General features: G+C 44.5%; 1 protein-coding gene across 1 annotated transcript in view; it reads left to right on the top strand.

Moving 5' to 3' along the window:
• foxo4 (forkhead box O4) overlaps window positions 1-16,669 on the top strand; it is a 46,471-nt gene extending 29,802 nt beyond the window's left edge. The window contains exons 2-3 of the mRNA XM_055644127.1: window positions 7,434-8,714; window positions 16,534-16,669. Coding sequence (XP_055500102.1) covers window positions 7,434-8,690 — 1,257 coding nt within the window. The 3' untranslated portion in view covers window positions 8,691-8,714; window positions 16,534-16,669. The remainder of the gene's footprint in view (window positions 1-7,433; window positions 8,715-16,533) is intronic.
• Window positions 16,670-16,955: the final 286 nt, after the last annotated feature.

Genomic DNA, 16,955 nt, shown 5'->3' with positions numbered 1-16,955 from the left:
TTAAAACAGCCCCCCCCACTTGCCCCACTCACCTGTCTTTACTTGACTGGCATCAAAAGGATACCCCATGGGTCCTCAGCACGGCCTTGCCACAATTTTCAGACTGCTATATTTTTTTCTTGCTTCACAAAGGCGACCGGACAGTTTCCTTCTATTTTAATTTCTGCCCCCCCCCCGGGCTATGGCTGGGGTTGCACCCGGTGCGGGGACCGGGAGCAGGCAGAGGGTAGGTCCAGGAGGGGGGAGACACCCTCGACCTCCCCCTCCCCTGGTTCCATGAAGGGGAAAGTGGGGGAGGTTAGGAGGAAGGGGGATAGAGGGAGAGGAGGGGGGAAGGGAGGGGAGAGGGCTTATGGAGGGAGGGAGTGACTGAGGGTTGGGGAAATGAGAGGAAGGGAGAGGTGAGGAAGGGAGTGGGGAAGGGGAGGAGGACAGGGGAAAGAAGAGGGAGGGTCAAGAGGAGGGGGATGGAGGAGGATAGGAGTAGGAAGAGGGATGGTCAGGTAATGCAAATATTCAATGCAAAGTTATTAACTTTAACTTAACTTCTGCCGTTAGTGCGGGCCCGTCAGCCGATCATGCGTAGTTGGGGCTATGGCTCAGTGGTGGAATATACCCTTGGGGGGACCAGTCCTCCCGTGTAAGGGAAATGTTCAAGAAGGAGCTGCAGATGCTGGAAAATCGAAGGTAGTCAAAAATGCTGGAGAAACTCAGGTGCGACAGCATCTAGGGAGCGAAGGAAATGGGCAACGTTTCGGGCTGAAACCCTTCTTCAGACTGGGGGGCGGGAAGAAGAAAGGAAGCAGGGTGGGGGGGGAGGGGTGCGGGAAGAAGAAAGGAAGAGGAGGAGCTAGAGGGCTGAGGGAGAGCTGAGAAGGGGAGGAGACATCAAGGGCTACCGGAAATTGGAGAAGTCAATGTTCAGGCCACTAAGGGTAAGCAGGTAAGAAAACTGTGTCATTTCAAGGTACTATTATTAAAAATGTTCTGCATAAAGGGGGCACTTGGAACCCTACCAGTGGGCAATGCACCCTGGTCACCATCTCTCTTCCCCTTTTTTCATATTTTTCCTGGCTCATGCCTGTCTTTAGTTCTGACAATGTAAGCTGCTTTATTTTAAAACAAACCAGGATAACTTCAGCAAGAGGCCACACTCGACGACATATGGACTCCTTCAAACTGCTAAATATTTGTGTATTCCTTGACTAACATTCTTAAAAATATATAAATATCTGCAAAACCTCTGTATTGTCTTCCAATGCAAACATATTTTGATCAAAGCAAAAAATGCGCTCACTAAGTATGGCGGTGATGTTTTTATGCCTTATGGTCAACTCTGCGTGGTGCTCAGATGTGGCAGTCCTATCCGACTCCTGCTCTTTGCACCCGGAACACCTGGCTGTGAAGTGCCGTCCCTTCTACCTACCGAGGGAATTCACCTCCATCACCCTGACCGCGGTCTACATCCCACCCCAGGCTGATGTTCATCTGGCACTGAGGGAGCTACACACCGTGGTCAACAAGCACCAGATGGCTTACCCCGAGGCATTTACCACCGTAGCCGGGGACTTCAACCAAGCCAACGTTAAGAAATCGCTCCCTAACTTCCACCAACATGTCTCCTGCAGCACCAGAGAATCAAACACCCTCGACCACAGCTACACGACCATCAAAGATGCCTATCGCTCGATCTCTTGCCCTGACTTTGGTGAATCAGACCATACTGTGGTGCTGCTTCTTCCTGCCTGCAGGCAGCAATTGAAGAGCGCTCCCCCCAGAGGTGAGGACTGTACAGAGCTGGTCGGGGGGAGAAAATCATTTTTTACACAGAGAGTGGTGAATCTGTCGAATTCTCTGCCACAGAAGGTAGTTGCCTGTTCATTGGCTATATTTAAGAGGGAGTTAGATGTGGCCCTTGTGGCTAAAGGGATCAGGGGGTATGGAGAGAAGGCAGGGATGGGGTACTGAGTTGGATGATCAGCCATGATCATATCGAATGGCGGTGCAGGCTCGAAGGGCCGAATGGCCTACTCCTGCACCTATTTTCTATTTTTCTATGGAAGGGGGTGGGGGGGGCGCAGAGGAACAATTCCAGGATTGTTTGGAGTCTGCAGACTGGGCAATGTTCAGGGACTGGGCAATGGACCTGAATGAATATGCCACAGTCGTTACAGACTTCATAAAGAACTGTGGAGGACTGCATCCCAACAAAAACCTTTCGAGTGTTTCCTAACTAGAAGCCTTGGATGAACCATGAGATCCGCACTCTTCTGAAGTCCAGATCCCGGGCAATCAGGTCTGGAGATACAGAGGTCTACAAGAAGCCCAGATACACCCTTGGTAAGGCCATCAAAAAAGCCAAAATGAACTTCTGTTCCAAGCTGGAGGATGAGACGGATGTTCGGCAACTGTGGTAGGCTTGAATGCCATTCCCTCCTACAAGGTGAAATCAAGTGGCAGCTCAAATGTCAGCGAAGCATCACTCCTTGACGAGCTCAGTGCGATTTACGCACGCTTTGATAGGGAGAACACTGATGTGCCTTCCCGAGCCCCCATTCACCCTGATGGTATTTCAGTCACAGTCACAGAGGCCGACATCAGAAGGTTCTTCAGGGGGGTGAACCTCGGAAAGCGCCTGGACCTGATGGTATACCCGGTCGTGTTCTAAAAACCTGTACAGACCAACTGGCTGGACTTTTTACGGACATTTTCAACCTCTCACTTCTGAGGTCTGCGGTTCCCACCTGCTTTAAAAGGCCATCAATGATACCGGTGCGCAAGAAGAGCAAGGTGACGTGCATCAATAACTATCGCTCAGCCCCCTGTTTTACTCACTGTATCTCGCTTAACTTTTTTTCCCTGTTGCCAGCCGGGCAACCTTGGCAGCTTTTTAGGTTGCCAAATGACAGTTTAGGTGGTCATTTAAGATGGCTTGCATGACACGTGCTTGGACGAAATGCGTAGTTACCAGTCGGAATTATGCTCAATGAAGCATTCACATATAATTTCTGCTTCAAATAAAGTCACAAACTAACATATTCACCAATCAAGACATGATATATACCACAATGACATGCAGCAAAATTATAACACAGTATCTCAACTCTTTTTACACATTGCGATTAATGCAATTTTTATTATTTCCAGTTCCAAACAAAAATGTGGATGGATTATTCAGCGTATGATCAACCTGTGTCAATAAATCCTGGACCTTGAAAACATATATGCTTAACCATGCACACTACAGATTGATGCAAGCATGTTTTCTGTGAAGGACCGAAAATGATCATGATATGGCCATAGCATGGGTCGTTATTGCTATTGGTACAAAAACACGCTTCCCACATAATTTATCCACATCCAAATATACAGGTTGCAAGGAATTTTCTAAAGGCATTTTATGATAATAGCTGTTAAAACTGACTATACCCATCTGATAGGTTAAACATTACACTAACTAACAAGAGATGGCCAAAGGACATAAATGCAGCATATGTTCTTTTGGTAATATATTTAAAGGTGTCAAGATGCCACATTACCGGACATTCATATTAGATGTATGTGTTGTGAACAGCAATGAAGATACCCAGTTTGTAAGCAACAATTTTTTTTAAATTGTTGATAAACGCTTTTTCCATCATTCCCACTTCAGAATTAACGTAAAAATTTCAACTGAAATATCTCCTGACCAAATTTGTGATGTATATAACTGACCGTAGAAGTAAAACCTGGATAAATCCAATGTGTAGTTGTGAATGGTGCTCATTAAATAACTACAGTACTGATACTCCATATTAAGAGCGTTGATTTGCCACAAAATGAATTCTGTAATAACGTGTCAACGGTAGCAGTGACAATCGAACACTGCGGTTTTAATGTTTCACGTGTTCACAGTTTAATTAATCCATCTTTATGGATTAAAACAAATAATAGCATTGGGAATTAAAACATATTTCCAGTACAATAGGGTCGTGCAGGATGCATAGATGGTGGGGGTGGGGGGGGGGGGGGGGCTTGATAAGGCAACCGGTGCGGATTGGATGGATTGAGGCAGGGGAATTAGTGATGTTGGTTGGAGTAGGTAAAATTGTGAGGAGAGCGCGGGGGATGACAGAAAGTTGAATGGGGGGATCTGTGCAGGATGGATGGGGGGTGCAGGGCTGGATGCAGGAGCGGAGCAGTGTTGGAAGGGGGTCAGTACAGGATGAATTGGAGGACCAGTGTAGGATTGATGGGGAGTGGCAGGAGGATCAATGCGAGGTGGATAGGGAGATCAGTTCAGGATGTATAGATGGGGGGAGTAGATGAGGAGGGGAGCACAGGGGATGTCAGTGAGGACTGAATAGAGGCAGGAATGGGGATCAGTGCGGGATGGAGAGGAGGGGTCTCAGGATGAGGGGAGGAGGGGGGCGTACGAGAGAGAGAGAGAGAGAGAGAGAGGAAGGGGCAGAGGAGGTGGGATGGAAGGCCAGCGCTCCTTGGACAACACCAGCATCATCGCTGTAGGCACGGACATCGCTGTCTTGGCGGCCGTGCGTGCATGCGCACACTCACACACACGAGGCTTCGGAGGCCCTGTGAACGGTAATTTCAACTCAATCCAGCGCTAAATGTAGCTCAACTCTGCTTGTCTCGCCTACAGCCCTGTCTCATTCCAGACAGGGCTGTAAGTTAACCTGGCGGGACAGGCAGAGTTGAGCTGGGTTTAGCGCTGCTTCTCTGCTCGGGCTGTGGGCCTGGGGGCACTACTCCTGTCTGACTCCTGACGTCTCTGGCCACCCCTGGGTGGGGACGGGGATGGTCCAGTGGCGGTTCGGCACCAATTGCAGCGCTGGAGAGCCGGGATTGATCCTGGCTGCAGTGCAGGTCTGCCGAGAGTGTTTTGACACGTCTCCCTCCTCCAATCACCGCCCACTTCCGCCTCTGACCGACACCGCCCTCCTCCAAGGGTTTGTTTTGTAAGCACTGTTGGCGGAGTGGCAGCAGCGGCAGTTATCAGGGTGGGCGGGGGCTGGGAGGAGATGGAGCTGCTGCTGCTGTGCGGGGCCCGTCATTCACTCCGACCCTCTGTCACGCCATACTTTGCATCTTTCCCACAACCGTCGCCGACACAAAACGTCACGTTCCTTTTCTCCAGAGATGCTGCCGGACCCGCGGAGTTTTTTGTGTCTATCTTCGGTATAAACCAAGTTGCCAAGCCGGGCAAAATGACTCGCCGTTTAGGTTGCCCAGCAGCACTTTGAGTGGTCAGTGGCACCCAGGCAACCGTTAATTTTGAGCCCTGCTGTATACTCATGACTGCGTAGCCGGACATAGTGTGAACTCCATCATCAAGTTCGGCGACAACACCACTGTTGTGGGACGAATCACTGATGGTGACGAGTCAGAGTGTAGAAGTGAGATCGACTGATTGACCAAATGGTGCCAGCACAATAACCTGGCTCTCAACACCAGCAAAACCAATGAACAGATTGTTGACTTTGGAAGGGGTAGGATAGGGACCCACAATCCTGTTTATATCAACGGGACAATGGTGGGAAGGGTCAAGAACTTCAAATTCCTGGGCGTGCATATTTCTGAAGATCTTTCTTGGTCCCAGCACACTGATGAGATTATAAAGAAAGCACATCAGCACCTCTACTTCCTGAGAAGATTCCGAAGAGTCGGTATGTCAAAGAGGACTCTCTCGAACTTCTACAGGTGCACAGTAGAGACTGGCTGCATCGTGGCTTGTTTCGGCAACTTGAGCGTCCAGGAGCGGAATAAAATGCAGAAAGTTGTGACCACTGCCCAGTCCATCATCGACTCTGACTTCCCCACCATCGAAGGGATCTATCGCAGTCACTGCCTCAAAGGCTGCCATAATCATCAAGGATCCACACCATCCTGGCCACACACTCATCTCTCCTTTGCCATCAGGTAGAAGGTACAGGAGCCTGAAATCTGGTGCATCCAGGTTCAGGAACAGCTCCTTCCCCACAGCCATCAGACTATTAAACTCGCCATCAAACAAACTCTGAACTCTAACAGCACTTTATCACAGCGGGTGAGGCAGCATTTATGGAGCGAAGGAAATAGGCAACGTTTCGGACCTGAAACGTTGCCTATTTCCTTCACTCCATAGATGCTGTCTCACCCGCTGAGTTTCTCCAGCATTTTTGTGTACCTTTGATTTTCCAGCATCTGCAGCTCCTTCTTAAACATTGCATTTTATCTGTTTATTTATGGGTATATATATGGTCTATGCTATATAGACACACTGAACTATTCTGTATTTATGCTTACTATATTCTGGTGTGCTGTAGCAAGCAAGAATTTCATTATCAATAAACTCTTGACTTGACTCTTGAGTAAACTAGAATATAGTCAACCCAGGATGTTCTTGCATATACATTTTTTTAAGTGAATGCATGTAAGATATGCATGGTCGAGACAGGGGAATTAAGAACCAGAGAATATACATTTAAGGTGCGAAAGGGGAATGGAACCTGAAGAGCAACTTTTTTCAGAGGGTGATGGGTATGTGGAAGGAGCTGCCAGAGGCAGGTAATATAACAGCATTTAAAAGACACTTGGGAAGTTACATGGATGGGAACGATTTAGAGAGATATTGGCCAATCACAGCCAAATGGGACTAGCTTAGATGGGACATATTGGTCGGCATGGATGAGTAGGGCTGAAGGGCCCGTTTCTGTGCTATTGAGGGAATGCAGCATAAATTCACCAAGTTAATTCCCAGGATAGCGGGACTGTCATATGTTGATAGAATGGAGCGGCTGGGCTTGTATACTCTGGAGTTTATAAGAATGAGAGGGGATCTTATTGAAACATATAAGATTAGTAAGGGTTTGGACACGCTAGAGGCAGGAAACATGTTCCCAATTTTGGGAGAGTCCAGAACCAGGGGCCACAGTTTAAGAATTAGGGGTAAGCCATTTAGAACGGAGATGAGGAAAAACTTTTCCACGTGGAGAGTTGTGAGTCTGCGGAATTCTCTGCCTCAGAGGGCGGTGGAGGCCGGTTCTCTGGATGCTTTTAAGAGAGAGCTAGACAGAGCTCTTAAAGATAGCGGAGTCAGGGGAGCAGGCAGGAACAGGGTACTGATTGTGGATGATCAGCCGTGATCACATTGAATTGCGGTGCTGGCTCGAGGGGCCAAATGGGCTACTCCTGCACCTATTGTCTATTGTCTGTTGTCTATATTGTCTATGCCTCTTTATAAAGCAACATAAAAGTTGTAACATCTTATGGATTGAGCAAAAACGGGAAAATCTGGTCAAGTGTTGAACATCTGAGTGCACAGTAGTAATTAACTACTGAAAAGTAAAGCATGGATTAATGTTTTGTGTGTCAATTTTCAGTGGGATTGCAGCCTTTTTGTTTTAAACTTTTCCCAAGTGGTTTTCTAACCTGTATTTTTGTCATTCTTTCAGAATTCCATTCGACACAATCTTTCTCTGCACAGCAAATTCATCCGAGTCCACAATGAAGCTACCGGGAAGAGCTCGTGGTGGATACTCAATCCTGAAGGTGGCAAAAGTGGAAAATCGCCCAGACGAAGAGCAGCGTCGATGGACAATAATAGCAAGCTTGTCAAGAGCAAAGGAAGAGCTGCCCGGAAAAAGGCTGCCCTTCAAGCAGCTCAGGAGGGAAATGCTGATAGTCCAAGTTCACAAATTTCCAAATGGCCCGGCAGTCCTTCCTCGCGCAACAATGAGGATTCTGAGACTTGGACCAGTTTTAGACCAAGAACAAGCTCTAATGCCAGTACGTTAAGTACTGGACATTTGTCCCCCATAATGCCAGAACAGGAGGACGTGGAAGATGAACTTCATTCTGCACTTGTCTATCCCAGCTCTTCGAGCAAGCTGCCATCAACGCTCACTGAAAATATAATTGAAGAACTTGAACTCATTGATAGTTTAAACCTCATGTCAGCATCAGCTGCATTGTTGCCAACTCCACAATCATTATCCACTGGATTGATGCAACAAGGCTCAACCTATGCATTTAGATCACAAAATTCTGTCTCTGGATCAAAGGCTTCCACCTATGGAAACTCTTTCTATGATCCATCAGAACTGACATCTGTGCAAAGCCACTTTAGTGTACCCGCAACTCTTGAAGCTCTCCTGACTTCTGATTCACCGACTCATACTGATGTGATGATGAGCCAAGTTGACCCTGTAATGCCACAGACAGGAGGTCGACTAACCAGTGAAAATTTGATGCTGTTGAACATCGGGTCTCTCAGCAGTCCATCTGCAGAGTCGAAAGGTAATCAGCCCAGCCAACAAGAAAAATCTGCAGGATCACCAGCCACTTCTATTAATGCTAATACTTTACCTCATACGTTGAGTATGTTGGGACCACCATCTGATGCAAACCACATGCCCACTTTGAAGGCTCAGCTCCAGTGCCCACTAAGCCAGGCTTTGCAAATTGGTTTGCCGTCCACTGTCAACTCGAACAGCAACTCTTCAGGAGGAGTTAATATGAATCATGAGAATTTCCCACGAGATCTTGATTTGGATATGTTCATGGAAAGTCTTGACTGCGATGTGGATTACATAATTGATCATGACCTCATGGACGATGAAGGACTTGATTTCAACTTGGATCCGATTGCCACTAACCCATCTTATCCCAGCACTTCACAGTCATCTTCTCGTAGCTGGGTGCCAAGTTAATTTCCAATGAATGTGTTGCTGCAGGTAACTACTATCTATTGAGCACTGTCATCCAAACTGGTGGCAACAAGATGAAAATTAATTTTAAGTTTTAGCCTGAAGTGTGAAAAACAACTTGGTCCTAGCATTCGTAAAGCAGGCTTGCTTTCCAAAGTATTTGATTTCCTTTGTGCTAAAATGCATTGTCAGTTGCAATGAGGGGGGAAAGACCAAACAATGATTGCTTTAGTTTAGTTTACTTCAGAGATGCATCGCAGAGACGGACCCTTTGGCCCACCAGGTCAGCGCCAACCAGCGATCATCCCGTACACTAACACTATCCTACACACTAGGAACAATTTTACAATGTTTACAGGCCAATTAAGCTACAAATCTGTACTACGATGGAGTGTGTGAGGAAACCGGAGCATCCGGTGAAGCCCACACTGTCTCTGGTGCTGTAAGGCAGCAACACAACCGCTGCATTATGTTGCTGCCCTATGTTGCTGCCCTAATTGCTCTTGCACAAGCCCTCGTGTCTTGAGTGGTATAAAAACATCTGTAGGCAGAAACAATTTTTTTGATGCAAATAGTGAAGATGCTTGACTTGCCATTACGACATGTTATTGCCAAGAATTTGTTTTTATGCTTCTGCTTGAGATTAAAGGTGAACCTGGAAATTGTTAATAATTTATTATGAATAACTGATTTTAGATAAATTCCTAAGATCAACAAGGCTTTGTGAAATTTCTAAATAAAAATTAAATGTGAAGACAGATGTAAAGTACTCTCTAGCATGCACACTTTTACGTAGTACTTAGTACTACTTAGTAAGTACTCTGTAGTAAGTAGTACTTACTAAATAGTTACTGAGCACTTGGATACTCTTCTGACTACCACTGACAGATTCTGGCAATTCTTTCTGAATATTTAGTCCCGCACTTTTTAAAATCTGAATTTAAGACCATAATGAAATGACAAATTGACACCTACAACCATTCTGGAATTGATTTGTATCTCTGTAATGTTCAGGTGTGGATATATAAAGTGGAGTTCGCAGTAGAAATGGTTTAATTTGAGAAGTGAGGATGCCTTTGAGAAGTTATAATGAGTGATTTTAATTAATAAGCAGTTTAAACAGGGCTGTAACTGTTGTTAGTTTAGTTTACAGATACAGCATAGAAACAAACCCTTTGGCCCACCGAGTCCATGCCAACCATCAGTTATTCGAACACTAGTTCTATGTTATCTCACTTTCACATAACTACACACTAGGGGCAATTTACAAAAGCCAATTAACCTATAAACCTGCATGCCTTTGGAATATGGGTGGAAAAAGGAGCATCCGGAGATAACCCCACAAGGGGAACATGCAATCTCCATATTCTATAGTCAGGTCTCTGGTGCTGTGAGGCAACAGCTCAATGCTGCGCCACTGTGCCATCCCTAACGTTCAAGGTGTTTTCATTTTAATTTGCCTGATATTTCATGGCATCAGGATTTCTGCCGATCCAGCACATTACTAGTTTTTGGATTGGGTGCAGTCTGCATATGAATCCGCATATTTCCATTCCTGCTAAATCAGAAGTTTTAATTGCAAATGGCTGGCTGCCATATACCACCCCCCCCCCCCCCCCCCCCCCCCTCAAAAGTGTTAAAATCAATTCACGTCCATTTAATGGGTTAAAACTATTTTAATCTTCTTGTATAATTGCTGCATATTGTTTCTTGATATGGGAAGAATTTGTTCCTCTGCTGGCAAACAGGATTTAATTTAATCATTGTAAATACGCTGTTAAAACAATAATGGAATGTCAACTAATAGCACTTCAGATGGGTCAATAAGAAAACGGCTTTCTTTAATAATAACCTATTAGAACTTTAGTGTTCATATTACCTTGGGTTGGCTTTTATCTCTATCGGTTCCTACAGTCCTGTACCCTCAGCTGTCTATGTTCCTCTAATTGCAGTTTTCCTGCTTGATAACCCTCGCTGCTAATCGTATACAATAAGAATTGCTTTTATTTTTGCAGAAGATATCAAGGGGGTACAAGTGCCAGGGAGGTGGGCACTAAAATTGCTTTGAGAGATTGGAGAGTTGGAAATGATTGATAAACACAAAATGCTGGAGTAACTCAGTGGGTCAGGCAGCATTTCTGGAGAAAAGGACCTATTCCTTCTCTCCAGAGATGCTGCCTGACCCACCGAGTTACTTCAGAATTTTGTGTTAATTTTCAGTATATACCAGCATCTGCAGTTTCTTCCTCCATTGGGAATTATTGGTTTATTAATGCCAAGTGCACAGAGATACAGTAAAAAATGTTTTTGCTTGCTGTCCAGACATATCATACCACACAGGAGTACTATCAAACCTGTGCAGCCAAATTCCACTATAACTCCTTTGACAACCCTGTGATGGACTGGATCACAAACAACGATTGGGAGAACAGGAAGGAGATAGAGAACTTAGTCAGCACAACAACCTCCCCTTCAGTCGGCAAAATGAAGGAGCTAGAACATACAACAGCGCAGCACAAGAACAGGTCTAAATATCTGTCCAAAAGTCTCTTAAATGCCTCCATCATATTGGCCTCGGCCATCGCCTCTGGCAGCACGTTTCAAGCACTCACCGACCTCTGTGTGTTTAATAAAAAAGTTAGCCTGCATATCACCATTAAACTTTGCCCCTCCCACTTTAAATCAATATCCTTTAGTATTTGATTTTTCCATCTTGGGGAAAAAAGTTCTGGCTATCTACCCTATATATGTTTCTCATCATTTCATATACGTCTACCTGATCTCCCTGCAACCAATCTCTGGTGTTCCGAATATAATCCAATGCTGTCCAACCTCTTCCTGTAGCTAATACCTCCAAATACGGCACCAGTCTGGTAAAACTTCTCTGCACCCTTTGCAGAGCCTCCACAACCTTCCTGTAATGGAGTGACCGGAACTATATGCAATGCTTTAAATGTGGCCTAATCAAAATCCTATTAAGCTGCAGTATGACTTCCTGAGTCTTAAACTCTATGCCCCTGATTTATGAAAACAAGCATATCAAATGCCTTCTTCTCCATTCTATCTACTTGTATTGCCACGTTCAGGCAATTATGGACCCCAAGTTCCCTCTGTACATCAATGTTGTTTCGGGTCATGCCATTAATTATATATTTTCTCTTCACATTTGACCTCCCAAAGTGCAACACCTCACACTTGCTCAGATTAAACTCTGTCTGACCTTTCTCCGCCTATTTCTGCAGTTAATCTATATTCCACTGTATATTTTGACAACCTTCCTCCTAGTCCGTGACCCCAGCAATCTGCAAACATATTAACCATGCTGTCTACGTTTACATCCAAGTCGTTTACATAAATAGCAGTAGTCCCAGCATAGATCCTGCTGAAGTCCATTGGTCACTGGCCTCCAGCCTATTTATTGTCCTACGACCACAACCTTCTGTTTTCTATCAGTAAGCCAGTTTTGAATCCATATAACTAAGTCACTGTTAATCCTGTGCATCTTGATCTTCTGGATCGGCCTACCCTGGGGAACTTTATCAAATGCCAAGTGGACAATGTCCACCGTCTTACCTTCATTGGTCACATAAAAAAAACTTGATCACCGTAGAAACAATAGTCAAGTTAAGTCACATTTATTTCTATAGCACATTTAAAAAACAACTCTCGTTGACCAAAGTGCTTTACATTGGTGGAGGTACTAACGTTGTACAGCAGTGCTTCATAGATTAAGTACATACATAAATAAATACATACATATAGCCCTCCCTCAGCGGACGTCAAGAAAGGCTTGAGAGTAAAGATCAGTTTTAAGTCTCGACTTAAAAGAGTCGATGGAGGGGGCAGTTCTGGTGGGAAGAGGGATGTTGTTCCACAGTCTAGGAGCTGCAACCGCAAAGGCTCGGTCGCCCCTGAGCTTATGCTTAGACCGCGGGATGTTCAGTAACCCCAAGTCGGCCGATCTGAGGGACCTGGAGAAACTTTTGAGCCAAGAGTGTTTTATGCTCATATGTCCTGACACAGAACATGAGATTCTTACTTGCAGCAGCTTAACAGATATATAAACATGGTACTCTGTAAATGCTATAATAAACAATGAAAAAGTTCAATAGATTTTTTTTTGAAAGCAATAATAGTACAAAGACAAAAACAATGCCCCTCAAGTCTATGTAGTTTGGAGGTTATTTGATTGTAGTGTTTAATAGCCTAATAGTTGTTGGGAAGAAGCTGCTCCTGAACCTGAATGTAACAGATTGGAGGCTCCTATACCTTCTTGATGGCAGGAGTGAAATGAGAGCATAGCCAGGGTGGTGTGGGTCTCTGATGATGCTGGCTGCCTTTTTCACTTCTGTCGTAGATGCGACTCCTGTCGTAGAAGCTGGGCAGTGTTCGCCACTTTTTGTAAACTTCTTTGTTCCTGGACATTTGAATTACCGAACTAGGCCGCAATGCAACCAGTCAATATGCTCTCTACTGTGCATCGAGAGTCATAAAGGCTTCCAATGTGGAAACAGGCCCTTCGGCCCAACTTGTCCCATCTACATTAGTCCCACCGGCCTGCGTTTGGCCATATCCCTCTAAATGTGTCTTATCCATGTACCTGCCTCAACTACCTCCTCCGGCAGCTCGTTCCATGCACCCAACACCCTTTGTGTGAAAATGTTATACCTCGGGTTCCTATTAAATATTTCCCCCCCCCCCTCTCCCTCAACCTATGTTCTCTGGTTCTTGATTCTCCTAATCTGGGCAAGAGACTCTGTGCATCTACCCAATCTATTCCTCTCATGATTTTGTGCACCTGCATAAGGTCACCCCTCATCCTCCTGCGCTCCAAGAAATAGTCCTAGTTTGCTCAACCTCTCCTAACAGCTCAGGCCCTCAAGTCCTGGCAACATTCTCGTCAATTTTCTCTGCATCCTTTACACCTTAACAACATCTTTCCGATAACATGGTACCCGAAACAGTACATAATACTCTAAATGTGGCCTCACTAATGTCTTATGCAACTGCAACGTGACCTCCCAACTTCTCTACTCAATGCTTTGACTGATGAAGGCCAATCTGACCACCTTATCTACCTGTGATGCCACTTTAAATGTACTATGTATCTATACTTCTCGATCCTTCTGCTCTACAACACTCCCCAGAGCCCTACCTGTAGAAGTTCAAGAGAATATCCATCGACATACTGCATCCCCTTAGTCTTCTAAGGAAGTAGAGGTGTCCATGGGCTTTCTTCATGATTGCATCTATGTGCTGAGTCCAGGACAGATCTTCAGGGATATGCATGTCCAGTTTTTGACTCTCTCCACCATGTCCTGTCGATGAAAACAGGATTGTGGATCTATGGCCATCCTCGTCTAAAGTCAACAATCAGTTCCTTGGTTTTACTGACATCGAGAGCAAGGTTGTTATTCTGGCACTATTTGGTCAGACAATTGATCTCACTCCTATATTCTGAGTCTCAGCTTGATTTGAGAACAGTTCTGCTCAAGACTGTAATAAATTGCTGAGAGTAGTGTATGTAACCCATCCTACATAGAAAGTTAGGTGCTGGAGTAGGCCATTCGACCCTTCGAGCCTGCACCGTCATTCAATATGATCATGCTGATCATCTAAAATCAGTACCCTGTTCCTGCTTTTTCCCCATATCCCTTGATTCCTTTACCCCTAAGAGCTGCATCTAACTGGGTCTTGAAAATATCCAGTGAATTGGCCTTCACTGCATTCTGTGGCAAAGAATTCCACAGATTCACAACTCTCAGTAAAAAATAAATTCCTGATCTCAGTCCTAAATGGCCTACCCTTATTCTTAAACTGTGATCCCTAGTTCTGGACTCTCCCAACATTGGGAACATTGTTCCTGCATCTAGCTTGCCCAATCCTTTAAGTATTTTATATGTTTCTATAAGATCTCTCATTCTTCTAAATTCCAGTGGATGCAAGCCCAGTCGACCCATTCTTTCATCATAGGTCAGTCCCGCCATCCCGGGAATTAACCAGGTGAACTCTCTCAATATCAATAATGTCCTTCCTCAAATTAGGAGACCAAAATTGCACACAATACTCCGGGTGTGGTCTCACCAGGGCCCTGTACAACTGCAGTTGGACATTCTTGCTCCTAAACTCAAATCCTCTTGCAATGAAGGCCAACATACCATTAGCTTTCTTCATTGCTTGCTGTACCTGCATGCTTACTTTGTCACTAATGTACAAGTACACCCAGATCTCGTACTCGTTGCACCTCCCCTTTTCCTAATCTGACACCGTTCAGATAATAATCTGCCTTCCTGTTCTTGCCACCAAAGTGGGTAACATCACATTTATCAACATTATACTGCATCCGCCCACTCACTCACCCTTTCCAAGTCACCCTGCAGACTCACAGCATCCTCAATATATATATATGTGTGTGTATATATACATATATATTATATATATATATATTAGTAGTAGTAAATAACTGGGGACCCAGCACCAAGCCTTGTGTCACCCCACTAGTCACTGCCTGTCATTCTGAAAAGGAACTGTTAATTCATACTCTTTGCTTCTTGTCTGCCAACTAGTTCTCTGTCCATGTCAATACCCTACTCCCAATACTATGTGCTCTCATTTTGCGTACTAATTTCTTGTGTGAGACCTTGTTAAAGGCTTTTTGAAAGTCCAGATACACCACATCCACTGGCTCTCCCATATTCATGCTGCTTGGTACATCCTCAAAAAAGTCCAGAAGATCAGTCGAGCATGATTTCCCCTTCATAAATCGATGCTGACTTTGACCAATATAGACCAGATTCCCCACCATTGACTCCATCCACACTCCACACTGCCTCGGGAACATAATCAAAGACCTTTCCCACCCTAGTCACTTATCCTTCTCACCACTCCTGTCGGGCAGAAGATGCAGAAGCTTGAAAAAGCGCTGCACCAGACTTGGGAACAACTTCTTCTCTTATCAGGCTTCTGAATGATCCTTCCGTAAACTAGGATACGGCCAGATTCTCATCTACTTTATTGCGGACATTGGACTTTGTCATTGGAAAGGTTGCTCTAGAATTCTGAGAACTATATTTTGGAACAATGATGTTGAAAGTGGAGGAGGATTGACCGAATCCAGATGTTCTAGGGATGAATATAGGGTTGGGACATGGTGTCTGCCACGGACCTGCGATCAATTTGGGAGTGAGGCAGCAATGTCTTGCCCTTCCATTTCTTCCTAACCACACTGCCTCTTCCAATTCCATTCAGTCCCTGTGTGTGGGTCTCTCTCTCTCTCTCTCTCTCTGTCCCCCTTTCACTCGCTCTGCATCTCTCTCTACCTTCATTTCTCTGTATCTCTCTCTCACCCCCCCCCCCCCCTTCATTTTTGTGTTTAATTTGTAATTTTACTAAAATTATAATAACATATGCAATTTGATAGATACTTGTTGATTCAAGGTTGTTCACAAAGTCTTGCATGGCTATTGGTTCATATTCTTCAACTGAGAATATGCTTTTTCAGTGGCTTGGGCAGGGAATCTGTCTTTTCCTCTTGCAGCATGTGGGATGAGTAGGACATTTGTATCGAGACTTTTTGATTAAACGTTGCATTATATCCACTAGAAGAGTGCTCTGCGCAGCTGGATTTTATTCTGTCTTTTCAGTTTTCCTTTATTCTTTGTAGAAAATGCCTACTGCTACTGTGGGGAGCAACTAAATTTAATAATCCTTTTGTGCAAGTGAAAGGTAAATCCCCACACTTTATTGTTGCCCTCACTGGGATTTTAAATACCAAAAGACTCAAAAAGAAATACATAAATTAACATTGGAATCTTTGATTTTAAATGCATCCTTTTTGTTTTTGCAGGTTTGTTGTTTGTCAGCTGTGGCAGTCAGCTCCCCTCACAAAGAAGTTTTATTCAAAACTCATCCAGGAGTCGAGCATCTGTTCCTGTTTGGCAATATTCTGACAAAATCGTCGAGGAAGACATTTTCTTTCTTGCTTGAAACCCATCCAAAATAATTTTCTGGTGCAATTCTATTATGTCATTGTGCCAACATAGTCCATTTGAAAATACTTATAACATTACAAAGAATTTCTCGGAAGGAATTGCACACACAGATGGGGATGTTTATTTTTATCCTGTTCTCTCCTGCCCTTTTGGTGCAATGATCCGTGATAATGAAAATAGTGCAAATATGTAGAAACCTAACAGTTGAGTAAATGTGATACTCAAAACATTTTTTTAAAGCACATAACATTAAAAAAAAACTAATATGTAACAAAGC

This window comes from Leucoraja erinacea, chromosome 12 (assembly GCF_028641065.1).
Source record: "Leucoraja erinacea ecotype New England chromosome 12, Leri_hhj_1, whole genome shotgun sequence".
In the NCBI taxonomy this organism is placed as follows: Eukaryota; Metazoa; Chordata; class Chondrichthyes; order Rajiformes; family Rajidae; genus Leucoraja; species Leucoraja erinaceus.
Note: the sequence above shows the minus strand (reverse complement) of the source record. Positions and strands in the feature narration are given on the sequence as shown.